This window comes from Salmo salar, chromosome 22, assembly GCF_965601325.2.
Source record: "Salmo salar chromosome 22, fSalSal1, whole genome shotgun sequence".
NCBI lineage: Eukaryota > Metazoa > Chordata > Actinopteri > Salmoniformes > Salmonidae > Salmo > Salmo salar.
Genome location: NC_138312.1, coordinates 31,548,005 through 31,563,814, shown reverse-complemented (window position 1 = coordinate 31,563,814; position 15,810 = coordinate 31,548,005). Strand labels below are relative to the sequence as shown.

The 15,810-nt window shown below is 40.7% G+C and overlaps 1 protein-coding gene across 1 annotated transcript; it reads right to left on the bottom strand.

The window, feature by feature from the left end:
- Positions 1–6,210: 6,210 nt before the first annotated feature.
- Positions 6,211–12,479, bottom strand: arpc4 (actin related protein 2/3 complex, subunit 4). Its single transcript, XM_014167110.3, has 6 exons — positions 12,365–12,479; positions 9,442–9,560; positions 9,260–9,371; positions 7,177–7,272; positions 6,805–6,975; positions 6,211–6,725 (listed from the first exon to the last, which is right to left on the bottom strand). The coding sequence occupies exons 1-6, from the start codon at positions 12,365–12,367 to the stop codon at positions 6,720–6,722; spliced, it is 507 nt and encodes a 168-aa protein (XP_014022585.1). The 5' UTR covers positions 12,368–12,479; the 3' UTR covers positions 6,211–6,719.
- Positions 12,480–15,810: the final 3,331 nt, after the last annotated feature.

Sequence of the window (15,810 nt, the reverse complement as noted above, 5' to 3'; positions counted from 1 at the left end):
TTAGTTAAGGACCATTAGTAAATTACACAATGTACAGTTGAAGTCGGAAGTTTACATACACCTTAGTCAAATACATTTAAACTCAGTTTTTCACAATTCCTGACATTTAATCCTAGTAAAAATGCCCTGTCTTAGGTCAGTTAGGATCACCACTTTATTTTAAGAATGTGAAATGTCATAATAATAGTAGAGAGTGATTTATTTCAGCTTTTATTTCTTTCATCACATTCTCAGTGGGTCAGAAGTTTACATGTACTCAATTAGAATTTGGTAGCATTGCCATTTAATTTGGCCCATTCCTCCTGACAGAGCTTGTGTAACTGAGTCAGGTTTGTAGGCCTCCTTGCTCACACGCTTTTTCAGTTCTGCCCACAAATTGTCTATAGGATTGAAGTCAGCGCTTTGTGATGGCCACTCCAATACCTTGGGTTTGTTGTCCTTAAGCCATTTTGCCAAAACTTTGGAAGTATGCTTGGGGTCATTGTCCATTTGGAAGACCCATTTGCGACCTAGCTTTAACTTCCTGGCTGATGTTGCTTCAATATATCCACATAATTTTCCTTCCTCTTGATGCCATCTATTTTGTGAAGTGCACCAGTCCCTCCTGCAGCAAAGCACCCCCACAACACGATGCTGCCACCCCCATGCTTCACGAATGGGATGGTGTTCTAAGGCTTGCAAGCCTCCCCCTTTTTCCTCTGAACATAATGGCTATTATGGCCAAACAGTTCTATTTTTGTTTCATCAGTACGATCTTTGTCCCCATGTGCAGTTGCAAACCGTAGTCTGGCTTTTTTATGGCGATTTTGGAGCAGTGGCTTCTTCCTTGCTGAGCAGCCTTTCAGGTTATGTTGATATAGGACTCATTTTACTGTGGATATAGATACATTCTACCTGTTTCCTCCAGCATCTTCACAAGGTCCTTTGTTGTTCAGGGATTGATTTGTACTTTTCGCACCAAGTACGTTCATCTCTAGGCGACAGGACGCGTCTCCTTCCTGAGCGGTATGACGGCTGCGTCGTCCCATGGTGTTTATACTTAAGTACTATTGCTTGTACAGATGAACGTGGTACCTTCAGGCGTTTGGAAATTACTCCCAAGGATGAACCAGACTTGTGGAGGTATACCATTTTTTTTCTGGGATCTTTGCTTGACATCATGGGTAAATCAAAAGAAATCAGCAAAGAGGCACTGAGTTTGAAGGTAGGCCTTGAAATACATCCACAGGTACACCTCCAGTTGACTCAAATGATGTCAATTAGCCTATCAGAAGCTTCTAAACCCATGACATAATTTTCTGGAATTTTCCAAGCTGTTTAAAGGCACAGTCAACTTAGTGTATGTAAACTTCTGACCCACTGGAATTGTGATACAGTGAATTATAAGTGAAATAATCTGTCTGTAAACAATTGTTGGAAAAATTACTTGTGTCATGCACAAAGTAGGTGTCCTAACCGACTTGCAAAAACTATAGTTTGTTAACAAGAAATGTATGGAGTGGTTGAAAAATGAGTTTTAATGACTCCAACCTAAGTGTATGTAAACTTCCTACTTCGACTGTATTACACTCGGTCAGGGAAAGGTTGAAAATGTCAGTGAAGACACTTGAAGGTTGGTCTGCGCAAGGACAATATTTAAATGGTCAATAGCTCTGAACTTCAATGACTTAACCTCAAACCAGCTATACATTTTAGAAATGAATATAAACTCAGGAAAAAAATAATTGTCCTGTCAATGTCTACTGCGTTTATTTTCAGCAAACTTAACGTGTAAATATTTGTATGAACATAAGATTCAATAACTGAGACATAAACTGAACAAGTTCCACAGACATGTGACTAACATAAATGGAATAATGTCCCTGAACAAAGGTGGGGTCAAAATCAAAAGTAACAGTCAGTATCTGGTGTGGCCACCAGCTGCATTAAGTACTGCAGTGCATCTCCTCCTCATGGACTGCACCAGATTTGCCAGTTCTTGCTGTGAGATGTTACCCCACTCTTCCATCAAGGCACCTGCAAGTTCCCGGACATTTCTGGGGGGAATGGCCCTAGCCCTCACCCTCCGATCCAACAGGTCCCAGACGTGCTCAATGGGATTGAGATGCAGGCTCTTCGCTGGCCATGGCAGAACACTGACATTCCTGTCTTGCAGGAAATCACGCACAGAACGAGCAGTATGGCTTGTGGCATTGTCATGCTGGAGGGTCATGTCAGAATGAGCCTGCAGGAAGGGTACCACATGAGGGAGGAGGATGTCTTCCCTGTAACGCACAGCGTTGAGATTGCCTGCAATGACAACAAGCTCAGTCCGATGATGCTGTGACACACCGCCCCAGACCATGACAGACCCTCCACCTCCAAATAGATCCTGCTCCAGAGTACAGGCCTCAGTGTAATGCTCATTCCTTCAACGATAAACGCGAATCCGACCATCACCCCTGGTGAGACAAAACCGTGACTCGTCAGTGAAGAGCACTTTTTGCCAGTCCTGTCTGGTCCAGCGACGGTGGGTTTGTGCCCACAGGTGTGATGTTTGGATGTACCGATCGTGTGCAGGTGTTGTTACATGTGCTCTGCCACTGCAAGGATGATCAGCTGTCCATCCTGTCTCCCTGTAGCACTGTCTTAGGTGTCTCAGTACGGACATTGCAATTTATTGCCATGGCCACATCTGCAGTCCTCATGCCTCATTGCAGCATGCCTAATGCACGTTCACGCAGATGAGCTGGGCATCTTTCTTTTGGTGTTTTTCAGAGTCAGTAGAAAGGCCTCTTTAGTGTCCTAAGTTTTCATAACTGTGACCTTAATTTCCTACCGTCTGTAAGCTGTTAGTGTCTTAACGACCGTTCCACAGGTGCATGTTCATTAATTGTTTATGGTTAATTGAACAAGCATGGGAAACAGTGTTTAAACCCTTTACAATGACGATCTGTGAAATTATTTAGATTTTTACGAATTATCTTTGAAAGACAGGGTCCTGAAAAAGGGGAGTTTACAAATATTGAAAGCATTTAATGAGACAACTAAACAATGTTCAACATTAAAATATTGTCCCATTTACATTGTGTAATTTATTGATGGTCTCTAACTAGCCCCAGAGATAGACTATCCAATGTAAAACCAGTTTTGTCATGGTCACACACCAGTCAGCTGAAGCTAATTGGTGAAAGAAGTTGGCTAGCACTACCTAGCCTAGGCAACTTCAAGACCTGGGCCGGTTTTCCAAAAGCATCTTAAGGCTAAGTTCATCGTTAGGCTAAGTTCTAATGATGAATTTAGAGTTAAGATGCTTTTGAAACCGGGCCCTCAAGTTATGTAGAAGGGTGAGTGACTAACTGTGTACTGTTTTGGCAGAGTGAATGTACAAACGCTTGCTTCAGTCATGGTGCAGCATTTCTTAATCACCAAGCTGAAAAATCTGTTGGTCGTCCTGTTCATTCGACCAATTGGTTGGTCGAAATGTTTAAATGTATTTTTCCATATATAGACAGACACCCTATGTGTTTGAATTAAATCAACTACATATGCACTGACCTCGTCTGATGCTTTAAGCTCATTTTTTAAATAAATAAGACACACAAATGACTCAAGAAAGAGCTCAATGGTCACAATGTGTTAAAAGGATGTTAGCATTGCATGGATGTGACTAATTGGGCCTGATCTATAGCCTATCATAACCACATCAATAAATTGGTTAAAACAAACTCGACACAGTAATGTCAACAGCAAATGGATGCGGAGGACGTGAAAAATAAACTTGAAACGGGCGAAAGGGAAAGACATTTGACTTAGTTGTGGGAGCTACTGGAGATCAATAAAAAGGAGGGTATAGGATCAAGCGTTGTGTGATTATGTGTGCTTAACAGTTGCTGATAGATTGCAATATAATTTTTTCAGACCATTTAGAACAGTGTAAACAGTAAATAAATACGTGGAATATATAAAGCCTTTATTAAAGCAGACTAAAAACAGTTGCATGCATTCGTGAATTGCGGTTTATTTATTGTTTAGGCTAATTATTCAAAGTTCCCTTTGTTATTTAATTTCAAAACTAAAATGCTTAATTGCATTTCAAAGCATGAATGTATTTTATTCTGTGTGATAGCATGAACAAATGGATGAATGATTTATACAGTAGCGTATATGTTGAAATATAGGCCTAAGTAAGTTATGGTAAGACTAAACAGGATGCGCTTTTAGGCCTACAGCTCGATGGTAGTTATACAAGGCTACTTACTGTACAAAGTCTACTAATGATAATGAAATTACTTATTATAATGATTATAATAATAATTGTAATAATTACAAGAAGGAGATCAAGAAAAAGGAGGGTATAGGAGTGAGAGCTGCGTGTATATTGTCTGTCACAAACAGGTGCTGTTAGATTAATATTATTTTTCGCCTGTTTGGAACAGTGTAAACAACAGTAAATAAATGAGTAATAACAGTCTGTTCTAACGAGAGAAAAAAGTAAAGCCTTAATTACAAGCATAGCAAAGATTAAAAACAGCTGAATCTGTGAAATTGCTTTATCCGACATTATGCCGTTGCATGAAGCTTGTTGCTCCCGGAATCAGTAGGCTATTAAACACTCAAACAGGCAACAGCAGCAGGATCTGTCTTACTTCAAATAAAATCACATTTTCTCTGTCACATACACATTTAGCAGATGCTTGTGTTTTTAGCTCTAACAGTGCAGTAATATCTAACAATTTCACAGCAATAGACAAATATAAAGTAAAGGAATTAAGAATATATGGACGAGCAATGTCAGAGCGGCATAGACTAAGATACAGTAGAATACACTATATACATGTGAGATGAGTAATGAAACGTATGTAAACATTAAAGTGGCCAGTGATTCCAAGTCTGTATATAGGGCAGCAGCCTCTAATGTGCTAGTGATTTAACAGTCTGATGGCATTGAGATAGAAGCTGTTTTTGTCTCTCGGTTCCAGCTTTGTTGCACCTGTACTGACCTCACCTTCTGGATGCTAGCGGGGTGAACAGGCAGTGGCTCAGGTGGTTGATGTCCTTGATCTTTTGGCCTTTGTGACATCGGGTGCGGTATGTGTCATGGAGGGCAGGTAGTTTGAGACCAGTGATGTGTTGTGCAGACCGCACCACCCTCTGGAGAGCCCTGCGGTTGAGGGCTGTACAGTTGCTGTACCAGGCGGTGATACAGCCCGACAGGATGCTCTCGATTGCGCATCTGTAAAAGTTTGTCAGGGTTTTGGGTGACAAGACAAATTTCTTCAGCCTCCTAAGGTTGAAGAGGCGCTGTTGCCACACTGTCTGTGTGAGTGTACCATTTCAGTTTGTCTGTGATGTGTACGCCAAGGAACCTGAAGCTTTCCACCTTCTCCACTGGTGCTCCCTCTGCGGTTTCCTGAAGTCCACGATCATCTGCTTCGTTGACGTCGTTTTCCTGACACCACACTCAGTGCTCTCACCACCTCCCTGTAGGCTGTCTCGTCGTCGTTGGTGATCAAGCCCACTACTGTTCTCTCATCTGCAAACTTGATTGAGTTGGAGGCGTGCATGGCCACGCAGTTGTTGAGAATGTTGGTAGCCTAATTATTAATTTCAGTCACACTTTATTTGGATAGTATGACAGATGGAAAATCTGGACTATCAACACTGTTGATAAACTGCTTGCCAAGGTTACCTTCAGGGCTAGGTTTAGAATTATGGTTAGAGATAGTTGAAAATGTTACTCTGTAGAGCATCTACAGATTGACTATCCAAATAGTGTTACCTTACTGTCCAATGATTTACTGCTAGTAAGTAGCGACCTAAAGTTATGCGTGCATAAATTTTACATAGTGGGTTTGATACCCAGGGTCACCCTATCCTGGCCTTGCAAATGCCATGGTCTACCAACAGCCATATAAAATAACGATATGAATTCAAACCAAAGCCTACTAGATAGTTGAGGATATTTATGATGTAGTAGCTAACAAGGTGCCATTCTCATGCATCATACAGTTGTACTATATCTACTATGGCATGTTACGTAGAAACAAACATTACATTTGACAGGTCCCAACAAGCTAGCTGGCATTTTGTCCACAAATTTACCAACATTTCTATAGCATGTAAATAGTTTACATTCATTAATCAATGTCAAATTTCTCTTCATAAAGATAAACAGGTCCAAGCAATACACAGTGCAATATACTATTATGGTATAATAACACAGCAAAATACAAACAAACAATAAAGGGATTTATTCATCACTGCCAGCACTATTATCACAATCATTTCCATCAATGATAGGGTCTGCTCTGTGTGTATTAAGACAAGAAACAGGTGTCGTAACAAACTTAGCAAAACATTCTGTGAATATAATATTTATATATATAAAAAAAATATATAAGTTTCAATTATCAGAAATCTCCATGCATTTCCCTGTGCTCATTAATATTGATTAGGATTTTATTTTAAGGACCCGCCCTGATTTAATGCTTTGTTCTAAAAGGCAGAAATTAAATGAGGCTGTGAATATTAATTCTGTACAAACATCAATATTTCTGAGCACAGGGATACCTCAATGATGTAGGGCAACACCCCATTGGTCTGATGCATCTTTACTTTTTTCCATTGCGAATGACTGGTCACAATGTTTGCCCCTCCCCCTCTCCGTCCTGTGATGCGGACCCCTCAGAAACCATGATGACGGTCGTGATCAGCGTGAGGAATGTTTGGGAATTTTCTTAGAACTGCGCATGTCAAAAACATGGATGTCAGATAAAACTTCAACTTCTAGGTGAGAAGACTGACAGATATGAAGACACTCACATTTTTTAGGAACTCCTCTGCAACGATACGGGCCCTGGCATTGACAGACAACTTCATTTCGCTGATCTCCTTGTCGATCTCCTCCATGAAGTGGATGACGAAGTCCACCAGCTTGTGCTTGTACATCTGCTCCGTGTGGAAGTTGGTGATGAGGAAACTGATGTCATAACCCTGCAGACAAATGAAGGAGAAAAGGGAGGGGGGGGGGGGGGGGGGGGGGGGTAATAAATCCCAATTCTTACAGAATTTTGTCTGAGTGAAAAAAAAAAAAAAAAAGCCAACAATTTGTGTTCTAAGAAAACAGACTTCCAAGTCATTCGATAATGTGATAAGTTTGAGATGTTGGTTGTACCACCAGTCATCGCCTCTCACCTCCACCGGTTTCCTCCTCAGGATGAAGAAGTTCTCAGCTCTCATCATCATGAAGCGCATGAATTTATGGCAAAGGATCTTCTCAATCTCATCCGCCTGCAGTGACACACCAATCACACAGCAGTCAGACTCCGCACCCACCAATCACATGACAGCAGCTCTAATAGCCACCAATTGTCACCAGGTTGTAAAAAAAAAAAAAAAAAAAAAATCACAGTAGTACATTTCATGTCTTTGATAAACCAACACAGCCTCACAGAACCGAGAGAAAGAATAGAGAAACATTTTTTAAAAAAAGTACAGCTGCACTTCTGTTTGGGTAACGACACTACAAAAAGATAGGCGTTTCCAAATATTATTGTGAACTGGGTGGGTCGAGCCATGAATGCTGATTGGCTGACAGCCGTGGTATATCAGACCGTATACCATGGGTATGACATTACATGTATTTTTACTCCTAATTACATTGGTAACCCATTTATAATAGCAATAAGGCACCTCAGGGGTTTGCAGTATATGGCCAACGTACCTTCAGAAAGTATTCAGACCCCTTGACCTATTCCACATTTTGTTAGGTTACAGCCTCATTCTACAATTGATTAAATCCCCCCCGTCAATCTACACACACAACACCCCATAATGACAAAGCAAAAACAGGTTTAGGCATTTTTCCTAATAAAATACAAAAACTGAAATATCACATTTATATAAGTATGCAGACCCTTTACTCAGTACTTTGTTGAAGCACCATTGGCAGTGATTACAGCCTTGAGTCTACAAGGGTGTGACGCTACAAGCTTGGCACACCTGTACTTGGAGTTTCTTCCATTCTTCTCTGCAGATCCTCTCAAGCTCTGTCAGGTTGGATAGGGAGCGTTGCTGCACAGCTATTTTTCAGGTCTCTCCTGAGATGTTTGATTGGGTTCAAGTCCGGGCCACTCAAGGACTTTCAGAGACTTGTCCCAAAGCCACTCCTGCGTTGTCTTGCTGTGTGCTTAGGGTTAGAAGGTGAACCTTTACCCCAGGCTGAATTCCAGAGTGCTCTGGAGCAGGTTTTCATTAAGGTTCTCTGTACTTTGCTCCGTTCATCTTTGCCGCGATCCTGACTAGTCTCCAAGTCCCTGCCGCTGAAAAACATCCCCACAGCATAATCCTGCCACCACCATGCTTCACCATATGGATGGTGGCAGATTTCCTATAGACGTAACACTTGGAATTCTGGCTAAAGAGTTCAATCTTGGTTTCATCAGACCAGAGTCTTGTTTCTCATGGTCTGAGTCTTTAGGTGCATTATGGCAAATTCCAAGTGGGCCTCAACGGACAATTCCTTCAACCTCATGGCTTGGTTTTTGCTCTGACATGCACTGTCCCACAGTTGACCTTATGTAGACATGTGTGTGCCTTTCCAAATCATGTCCAATCAATTGAATTTACCACAGCTGGCCTCCAATCAAGTTGTAGAAACATCTCAGGGATGAGCAATGGAAACAGGATGCACCAGAGCTCAGTTTCAAGTCTTATCGCAAAGGGTCCGAATACTTATGTAAATAAGGCATTTCTGTTTATAATACATTTCTAAACATTGTAAAAACCTGTTTTTGCCTTTTCATTATGGGGTATGGTGTGTAGATTGCTGTGGAATTGTATTTATTTAAATCGATTTTAGATTAAGAACAGTCCTTAGCCGTGGTATATTGGCCATGTACCACACCCCCTCGTGCCTTATTGCTTAATTATAAAGCAGGTAGTTTGGTTTAAAGCTGTGGTATATCAGACAATATACCACAGGTATAACACAAAACGTATTGTTTACTGTTGTAATTACATTAGTAACCCTTTTATAATAGCAATAAAGTACCTCAGGGGTTTGTGGTATATGGCCTACATACCACAGCTAAGGGCTGTATCCAGGCACTCCGCGTTGCGTAAGAACAGCCCTTAGCCGTGGTATAATGGCCATATACACCCCATCGGGCCTTATTGTTTAAATAAAGTATGAAAGTCACCAAAATCAAGCCCGTCAACTGCACCTGTAAAGGACAGGTTATAGACTATACACACTGGAATAAATAATATCCCTGACCTGCTTGACAGCGATGCTGACTCGGACTGAGTTGATGGAGCCCTCGATAAGAACCTTCTCCTTGTCATTACGACTGATGATGACTGGCTGCAGCAGCAACTCTTTGCTGCTCCTGAGGGGGGATAGCATACACCAAGGTCAAACACACTCTCACACACACACACACGAACAAAGACACTCACCGGACCTCCACCTCTGGCTTGTTGTGGCGCTCCACCACCTGAGAGGAGAAGTTTTCCAGACAGAGGGCGGCCTGCAGCGTGGCACGCACAGCGTTGAGGTACGGGCGCAGAGTCGCTGTCTGAGGGAGAGAGGAAAGGGAGTGGAGAAAGAAACGTTAGATGAGGGAAGCCTCTACCCCTGCCGACCAAATACCGCCTCACGCCACCCTACTATCCTCAAACTACTAGCTAAATGGCCCTTATCCCGACACCTCCTTACGAACTGAAGGCAAAAGTACGGTCAAGCATGCAGACCTAGGCTTGTAGCTAGAATTCCTGGCATAATGTTTATTCCATAGCAATGGCTCATGGCTGGGCTTGGGCTGCAGTGCAGATTTTACACTGATTTCACTATCACAGAAACTCACCAACACATTAGTCAGCAAAAGTTCGAAAAGGCCTATCAACCCCATTCAAAAAAAATATATACACAAAATCTTTGACTGCTGAACATTAGTGAAGTCACCATTAATATGATACGCCCTGCGTCCCTCAAATGTAAAGAGGAAGTATATTGACCGCATGAGTACATACTGAAACCCCTAGAATACAGCCTAGTCATGCTGAAGCCTTTCATGGTCTGAACAATTGCACCATTACAGTCGTATGGTGAACTGTGACTTTAAAAGTGCACCACCGTTTCACATTGACTAATGACTATAATAGATAAGGACAGTGGGCACACATTGGCTCAGGCCTAAGGCCTTACAGCTGTAGAATGCACTGCCACTACATGCATTTTCAGGATGAAAATATCTAGCTACTTCAATCCAGCCTGCATCCGATTTGGGCCGAGAAAATATTTCAGTGGACAAGTATGTTATAGCAACCCTATATGTGTGGAGTTTAAGGAAGGGAAATCTAGACTCTGGACCTACTTACTGCAAAGCAAAAATAATTCAGGCAAGATGCAGGTGCATAGCTAGTCCTACAATGGACTAAAGGAGCCTAATGTTACTTCATATAGTCCAAGGACCTTATATGTTCTGTTTACAGGCAAATTAGCTCTGGAACATGAATCAATTCTTATATCAAAATAACTTCACAAATGCAAAACACACACTTACTGTAAACTGTTTTAACATTTGCAGTCGACAGTATTTTTCAGTGACATCACATTTATGGCGTCTATCTTCCATTTACACACGTGTTAGGAGACGCAGATAGCTAATTAGCACAGGTAGTCGGCTGTCTTCGTCTTTTTCATAAACACGCACTTCAGCAGCTGTGTAACAATATAACCCCCCCCATTAATACATCTAGTTAAGGATGAAATTGATGCCTTTACAGCCTGGATGGAGAATGTTTTTGGTACGAACCAGTCCACGGGGATACAAGTGTATTGCCAGCTGCATACAATGCGTTTCGATGGTAAGATGAAACCCTCAATACCAGATCAATATTGCCATCTGCCAACCTTTGGGCTAGTTCAGACAAAGCTAGCTCTAACCAAAACACCCCCATACAGAAGATGACTTATGTGGACTGTAATGGAACCTAGAGTCATGATCAGTGGCTAGTGCATAGTTAGCTGGGTCATTCCTACTATGCGGTGCCATTTGCACCTCAACTTGGAGAAAATATATATATACACACACACACCGTTTTTTTTTTCTATCAGAAAAGGGACATGTTTGACTTTCAGAAAAACTAAATTAGTCAAGCTCAGGTACTTACAACATTTTTGGGTGCATTTTCCAGTTTGTTAGGTGCATAATCCTAACAGGGTGGAAGTGTTGAGCCTAAATCAGCCATAGCGCTGCGTGAGCAAGATTGAGCTAGCATAATTGTGAAAACTTGAACAGGATTTTAACTTCTCTATAAAACATATTTTAGCATTAAAATAAAAAAAATACATTTAGCCTAACAGGGTGGAAATGTATGTGACAGACTAACATGAACAAATAGATACAACTGTGTTTATATAAAGAAATGACACTTCCTGAATGTGGTGTCATTGTAGGAAGGGGTTGTTTTCTTAAGATGGAGACTTACAAACTAACAGGGTGGAAAGTGATCAGGGACACAGGAAATCGTCAATAAAATAACCATGAAAAAAACTAATATAAAGAGACTAACTAGGACTATAAAAGATAGATTAAACATTATGGTTTATATGTCGTGGAACTTGATAAATAACACCTGGGGACATCGCAGAAACGCCTACATACACTGACAACGTTTTAAAATGCATAAAGTTCCCTTCAGAATCCATTTTTTGGTGTTAAAGGAAAAGGATATTTAAAGCCTTTTGGAATCCACATTTTACACTAAATTAGAACGGATATTTCCTGGGGCCAGAAAATGCACCGCATTGTGGGAATGATCCAGCTAGCTGGTGAGAACAAATGACAGCAAATGTGAGACAACATTTGCTGTCTTAAATACCTAGGCTGGCTGCCTTACTTGCGAGATAGTTTGCTTGTTACCCTCTTCTACCAGCTAGTGTTCGGTATATATTTCAATGGGGCATGGGGATATTTACTCATGGTATTCATTTTTAAATGTACACGCTTGATAGTGACATCCAAGAACAGATGTGACCTCCCTGATGCACTACTACAGATACATTTTCGGGTAACTAGCTAAGTTATGTTTATATTTATGAATACATTTGAAAGGATACTTTAGATTACAGTATTTGGGACTAGCTTCCAAACTTACCTTAGAGCTACATCACTAGCTAAAAACAGATGATTTCACATTTTGGGTGGGGATGCTAATTAACTAGCTTACTAGCTACCAAACCAAATCTAGCGATAAACATACGCATTAACGCAGACCTCGCGTAAACCACGAATAATGTCATATTCAATATACTGCTCATCGCATGACTGATGTCGAAATGTCTTTATTTCATAGTAAACCACATAAATTATCTTACCATTTCTCTATATCCGCTGAGGGGGAGAAGACGGAAGTAGTACACTTGTCATGGCTTTTCCATGACCCTATGCACTATCCAGAACACACCATGTACAAGACTTTATAGGGGAGCCTATATCAGTTGGACAAAGATGTTTCTATACAAGTAATGGATTGTATCTAGCAGACACGAACATTGAATACATTATTTTTATTTATTTAAAAGTGTCATATTGGTAAATAGGGGGTTTTCATTATTTGGTTACATAATTTCCCAATTTACAAGGATGAGAACATGTTGATGATATCCTTTACAGTTTCAAAATGTTTATGTAAAAGTACATTCTGACAATTTTTGGGGCTTTTTCATTCTTCATATGAGAAACGTCACGAATCTAGAAAATGTTAAACTGATTGATAGTGATTTTGTCTCATTATTCGTATTAATGCAAAATGTGTGTGGCTGGTGATTTCTTCCTTATAAGGTAAAGGGAGCTCTTCCTTATAAGATAAACTGGGGATCGAGGTACATAGGTCTTATAAATCCCTCAAACTTGTGAAACTTAAAAAGTTGAAAAATTATTAGAAGTGATGTCTCTGAATGTCTGTTAATATCTCAATGCCTTGTCACATATTAATGATGTCCTCAATTATTCTGATGTGTAATATCGTTATTATTGTTGCAATAAAAAAAACATAGATATATTTTTTTCTTTTCATTCTCCTGAGGGGGAAAATGCATTGTCTTACCCTCTTCACACTCATCATTGATCAGGCCAACCACTGTTGTGTCATCAGCAAACAAACACAATGATGGTGTTGGAGGTGTGCTTGGTCACGCAGTCATGGGTGAACAGGAAGTACAGGAGGCGACTAAGCACTCACGACTGAGGGGCCCCGTGTTGAGGATCAGCGCCGCAGATGTGTTGTTGCCTGCCCTTACCACCTGGGGGCGGCCTGTCAGGAAGTCCAGGATCCAGTTGCAGAGTGAGTTATTTTGTCCCAGGGTCCTTACCTTAGTGATGAGCTTTGTGGGCACTATGGTCTTGAACGCTGAGCTGTAGTCAATGAACAGTATTCTCACATAGGTGTTAATTTTGTGCATAAATGTAAATAAATGTAAATAAACATACACATAGCAACCACGGTTAATAAGGGCAGTGTGGAGTGCTATTGAGATTGCGTCATCTGTGGATCTGTTGGGGCAGAATGCGAATTGGAGTAGGTCTATTTGTTTACACTTGTTTGGTTTCTAAATGATTCCATATGTGTTATTTCATAGTTTGTCTTCACTTTATTCTACAATATAGAAAATAGTAAAAAATAAAATAAAAACCTTGAATGAGTAGGTGTTCTACAACTTTTGACCGGTAGTGTATATACTGTAGATTTTTTATAATCATTTTTGTTTTTATTTCACTTGGCCCCCAACAACGTCAATGGTCATGCAGCTCCCCCTGTGGTAATTTCCCCCCGCCCCCTCAACAGTCTTTTACCTGCCTCCACCCCAATGGAGATGTATTTATTCATCACAGCTACAGTTGCTCTGATGTATATAGTGATATTCTATTTACATTGTTGTTTTTTTATTACCATTTCATTATTTTATTTCACTTAGTTCTGTATGTTGAAGCTCGGAGCCTAAGATGTTCACTGTACCCTGCAATCACAACTGCAACCCTATACATGTGACTATTAAACACTCTCAATCTGAATCTGATGTTATGGTCCCTCTGACAATACGCCACTGAGCCAATCACTGCCTTGCAGAGTATACACACAGAAAACAAACATGTAGACTATAATAAGCCATTGATGATGCATGTATTTCAATGAAATGTTTACAAGATGTTTAAAAATATCAAATAAAGTTATGTATGCGATAGCGACTAGGCTTCTTCATCCTCGTGACTTGGCTGGTGGCTTTGCTGGCCTTCTTTGGCTATTTGTTCATCGGTGCAGCGTTCACCTTCTTGGCACCCAGCTTCTTAGGGCTTCTTTGCAGCTGGCCCCTTCTTTGGGCAGCTCTTGGCCTTTGTCTGGGCTACGGTTGCCTTCTTGTAGTCAATGCTTTTGCGGTTTTCATGGAGGTATTGGCTGGCTTAGACGGGGTAAAGCAGTTCATGTCACCAGAATAAGACCCTCGATATTTATTGGAAAGGCTCATCAAGATCCCAGTGCGCTTTCACCAACCAGTGAAGTTCAAAATAAATTATTTAATATTTAGCCTAATGAACTACATGGTTTTCCAAGTCCTAGCGGGAGTACCACACACCATATCATGGTGTGACTCCAAGTTTACTTGGATATGATGGTTGTTATATCAATATTTGCGCATAAAGGCGTTTCCACTGCCTTTCTCACATAATTAATTTTATCCACCCAAAAAGATCACACCACTCAAAATGAAACTGCACACAAATGAGACACAAACACATCAAATAAATCAGTGACAACCAAGATCACACTAATGTGACTTATTCAAAACACTACTATCAAAACTTATTTCAGTGTAAAGACTAAGATTTTGTTGTTATAATGTATATTGTTTGTGTGTACTCAAACAAGAAAGGAACAGAAATGCAAAAGTGTATGTTTAACATTTCAACATGACCCAATACATGTCAAACAGCATACTGTAAGCACACATACAGTAAAAATGCAAACATGCAGTAAATATATTTTGCATATGCAAAGGAAGAAAATAGTTATATTTGTACTACTGTACTCTATGTTAGATCAATTGTATGGAATGGATAAAGAGACTGTCAAATCTAAATCATAATTCAAGAAACAAATACTCCATTGAAAAAACAAAATCAGTCATGTCTGTTGTTTTAGCCCAGTCACAGATTGTCATTAACATCACAGACAGCTAGGGAAATATCTTCTGGAATGACGCATCCACCCCTGACAGGACTCTGCTGGAATGTCACCACAGGCTTCCACCATTACCTGGAGAAGGGCCATACGTTTATGGGGTTTGCGATCATACACCTTCCACCGCCATCCTGAAATCAACTCCTCAATGGGGTTGAGAAATGGGGAATATGGTGGGAGATAGAGAATTGTAAACCTGGGATGGTCATTGAGGACCTGAGCAGCCCAATTGAAACTCACATTGTCCCAAATTAGAACATACATTTGCTGCTCAGGATCACCTGGCCCTCTCTGCTCTGGCTGAAAAAGATTGTCTTGTAAAGTGTTCAGGAAGTTAAAGAGATGGGCAGTGTTGTATGGTCCAAGGGTGGCATGTCGGTGGAGGACCCTATTGTGGCTCATAGCTGCACATATGGTGACATTTCCCTGCACTGGCCAGGTACCTCAATGATGACACGTTGACCAATGATGTTCCTTCGTCTCCTCCTCGTCTTTGCTAAATTGAATCCAGCCTCATCTATGAATATGATTTCCTGGGGCATGGGACTTGCATCCAAATCCATGATTCTCTGAAATGAGGGTAAA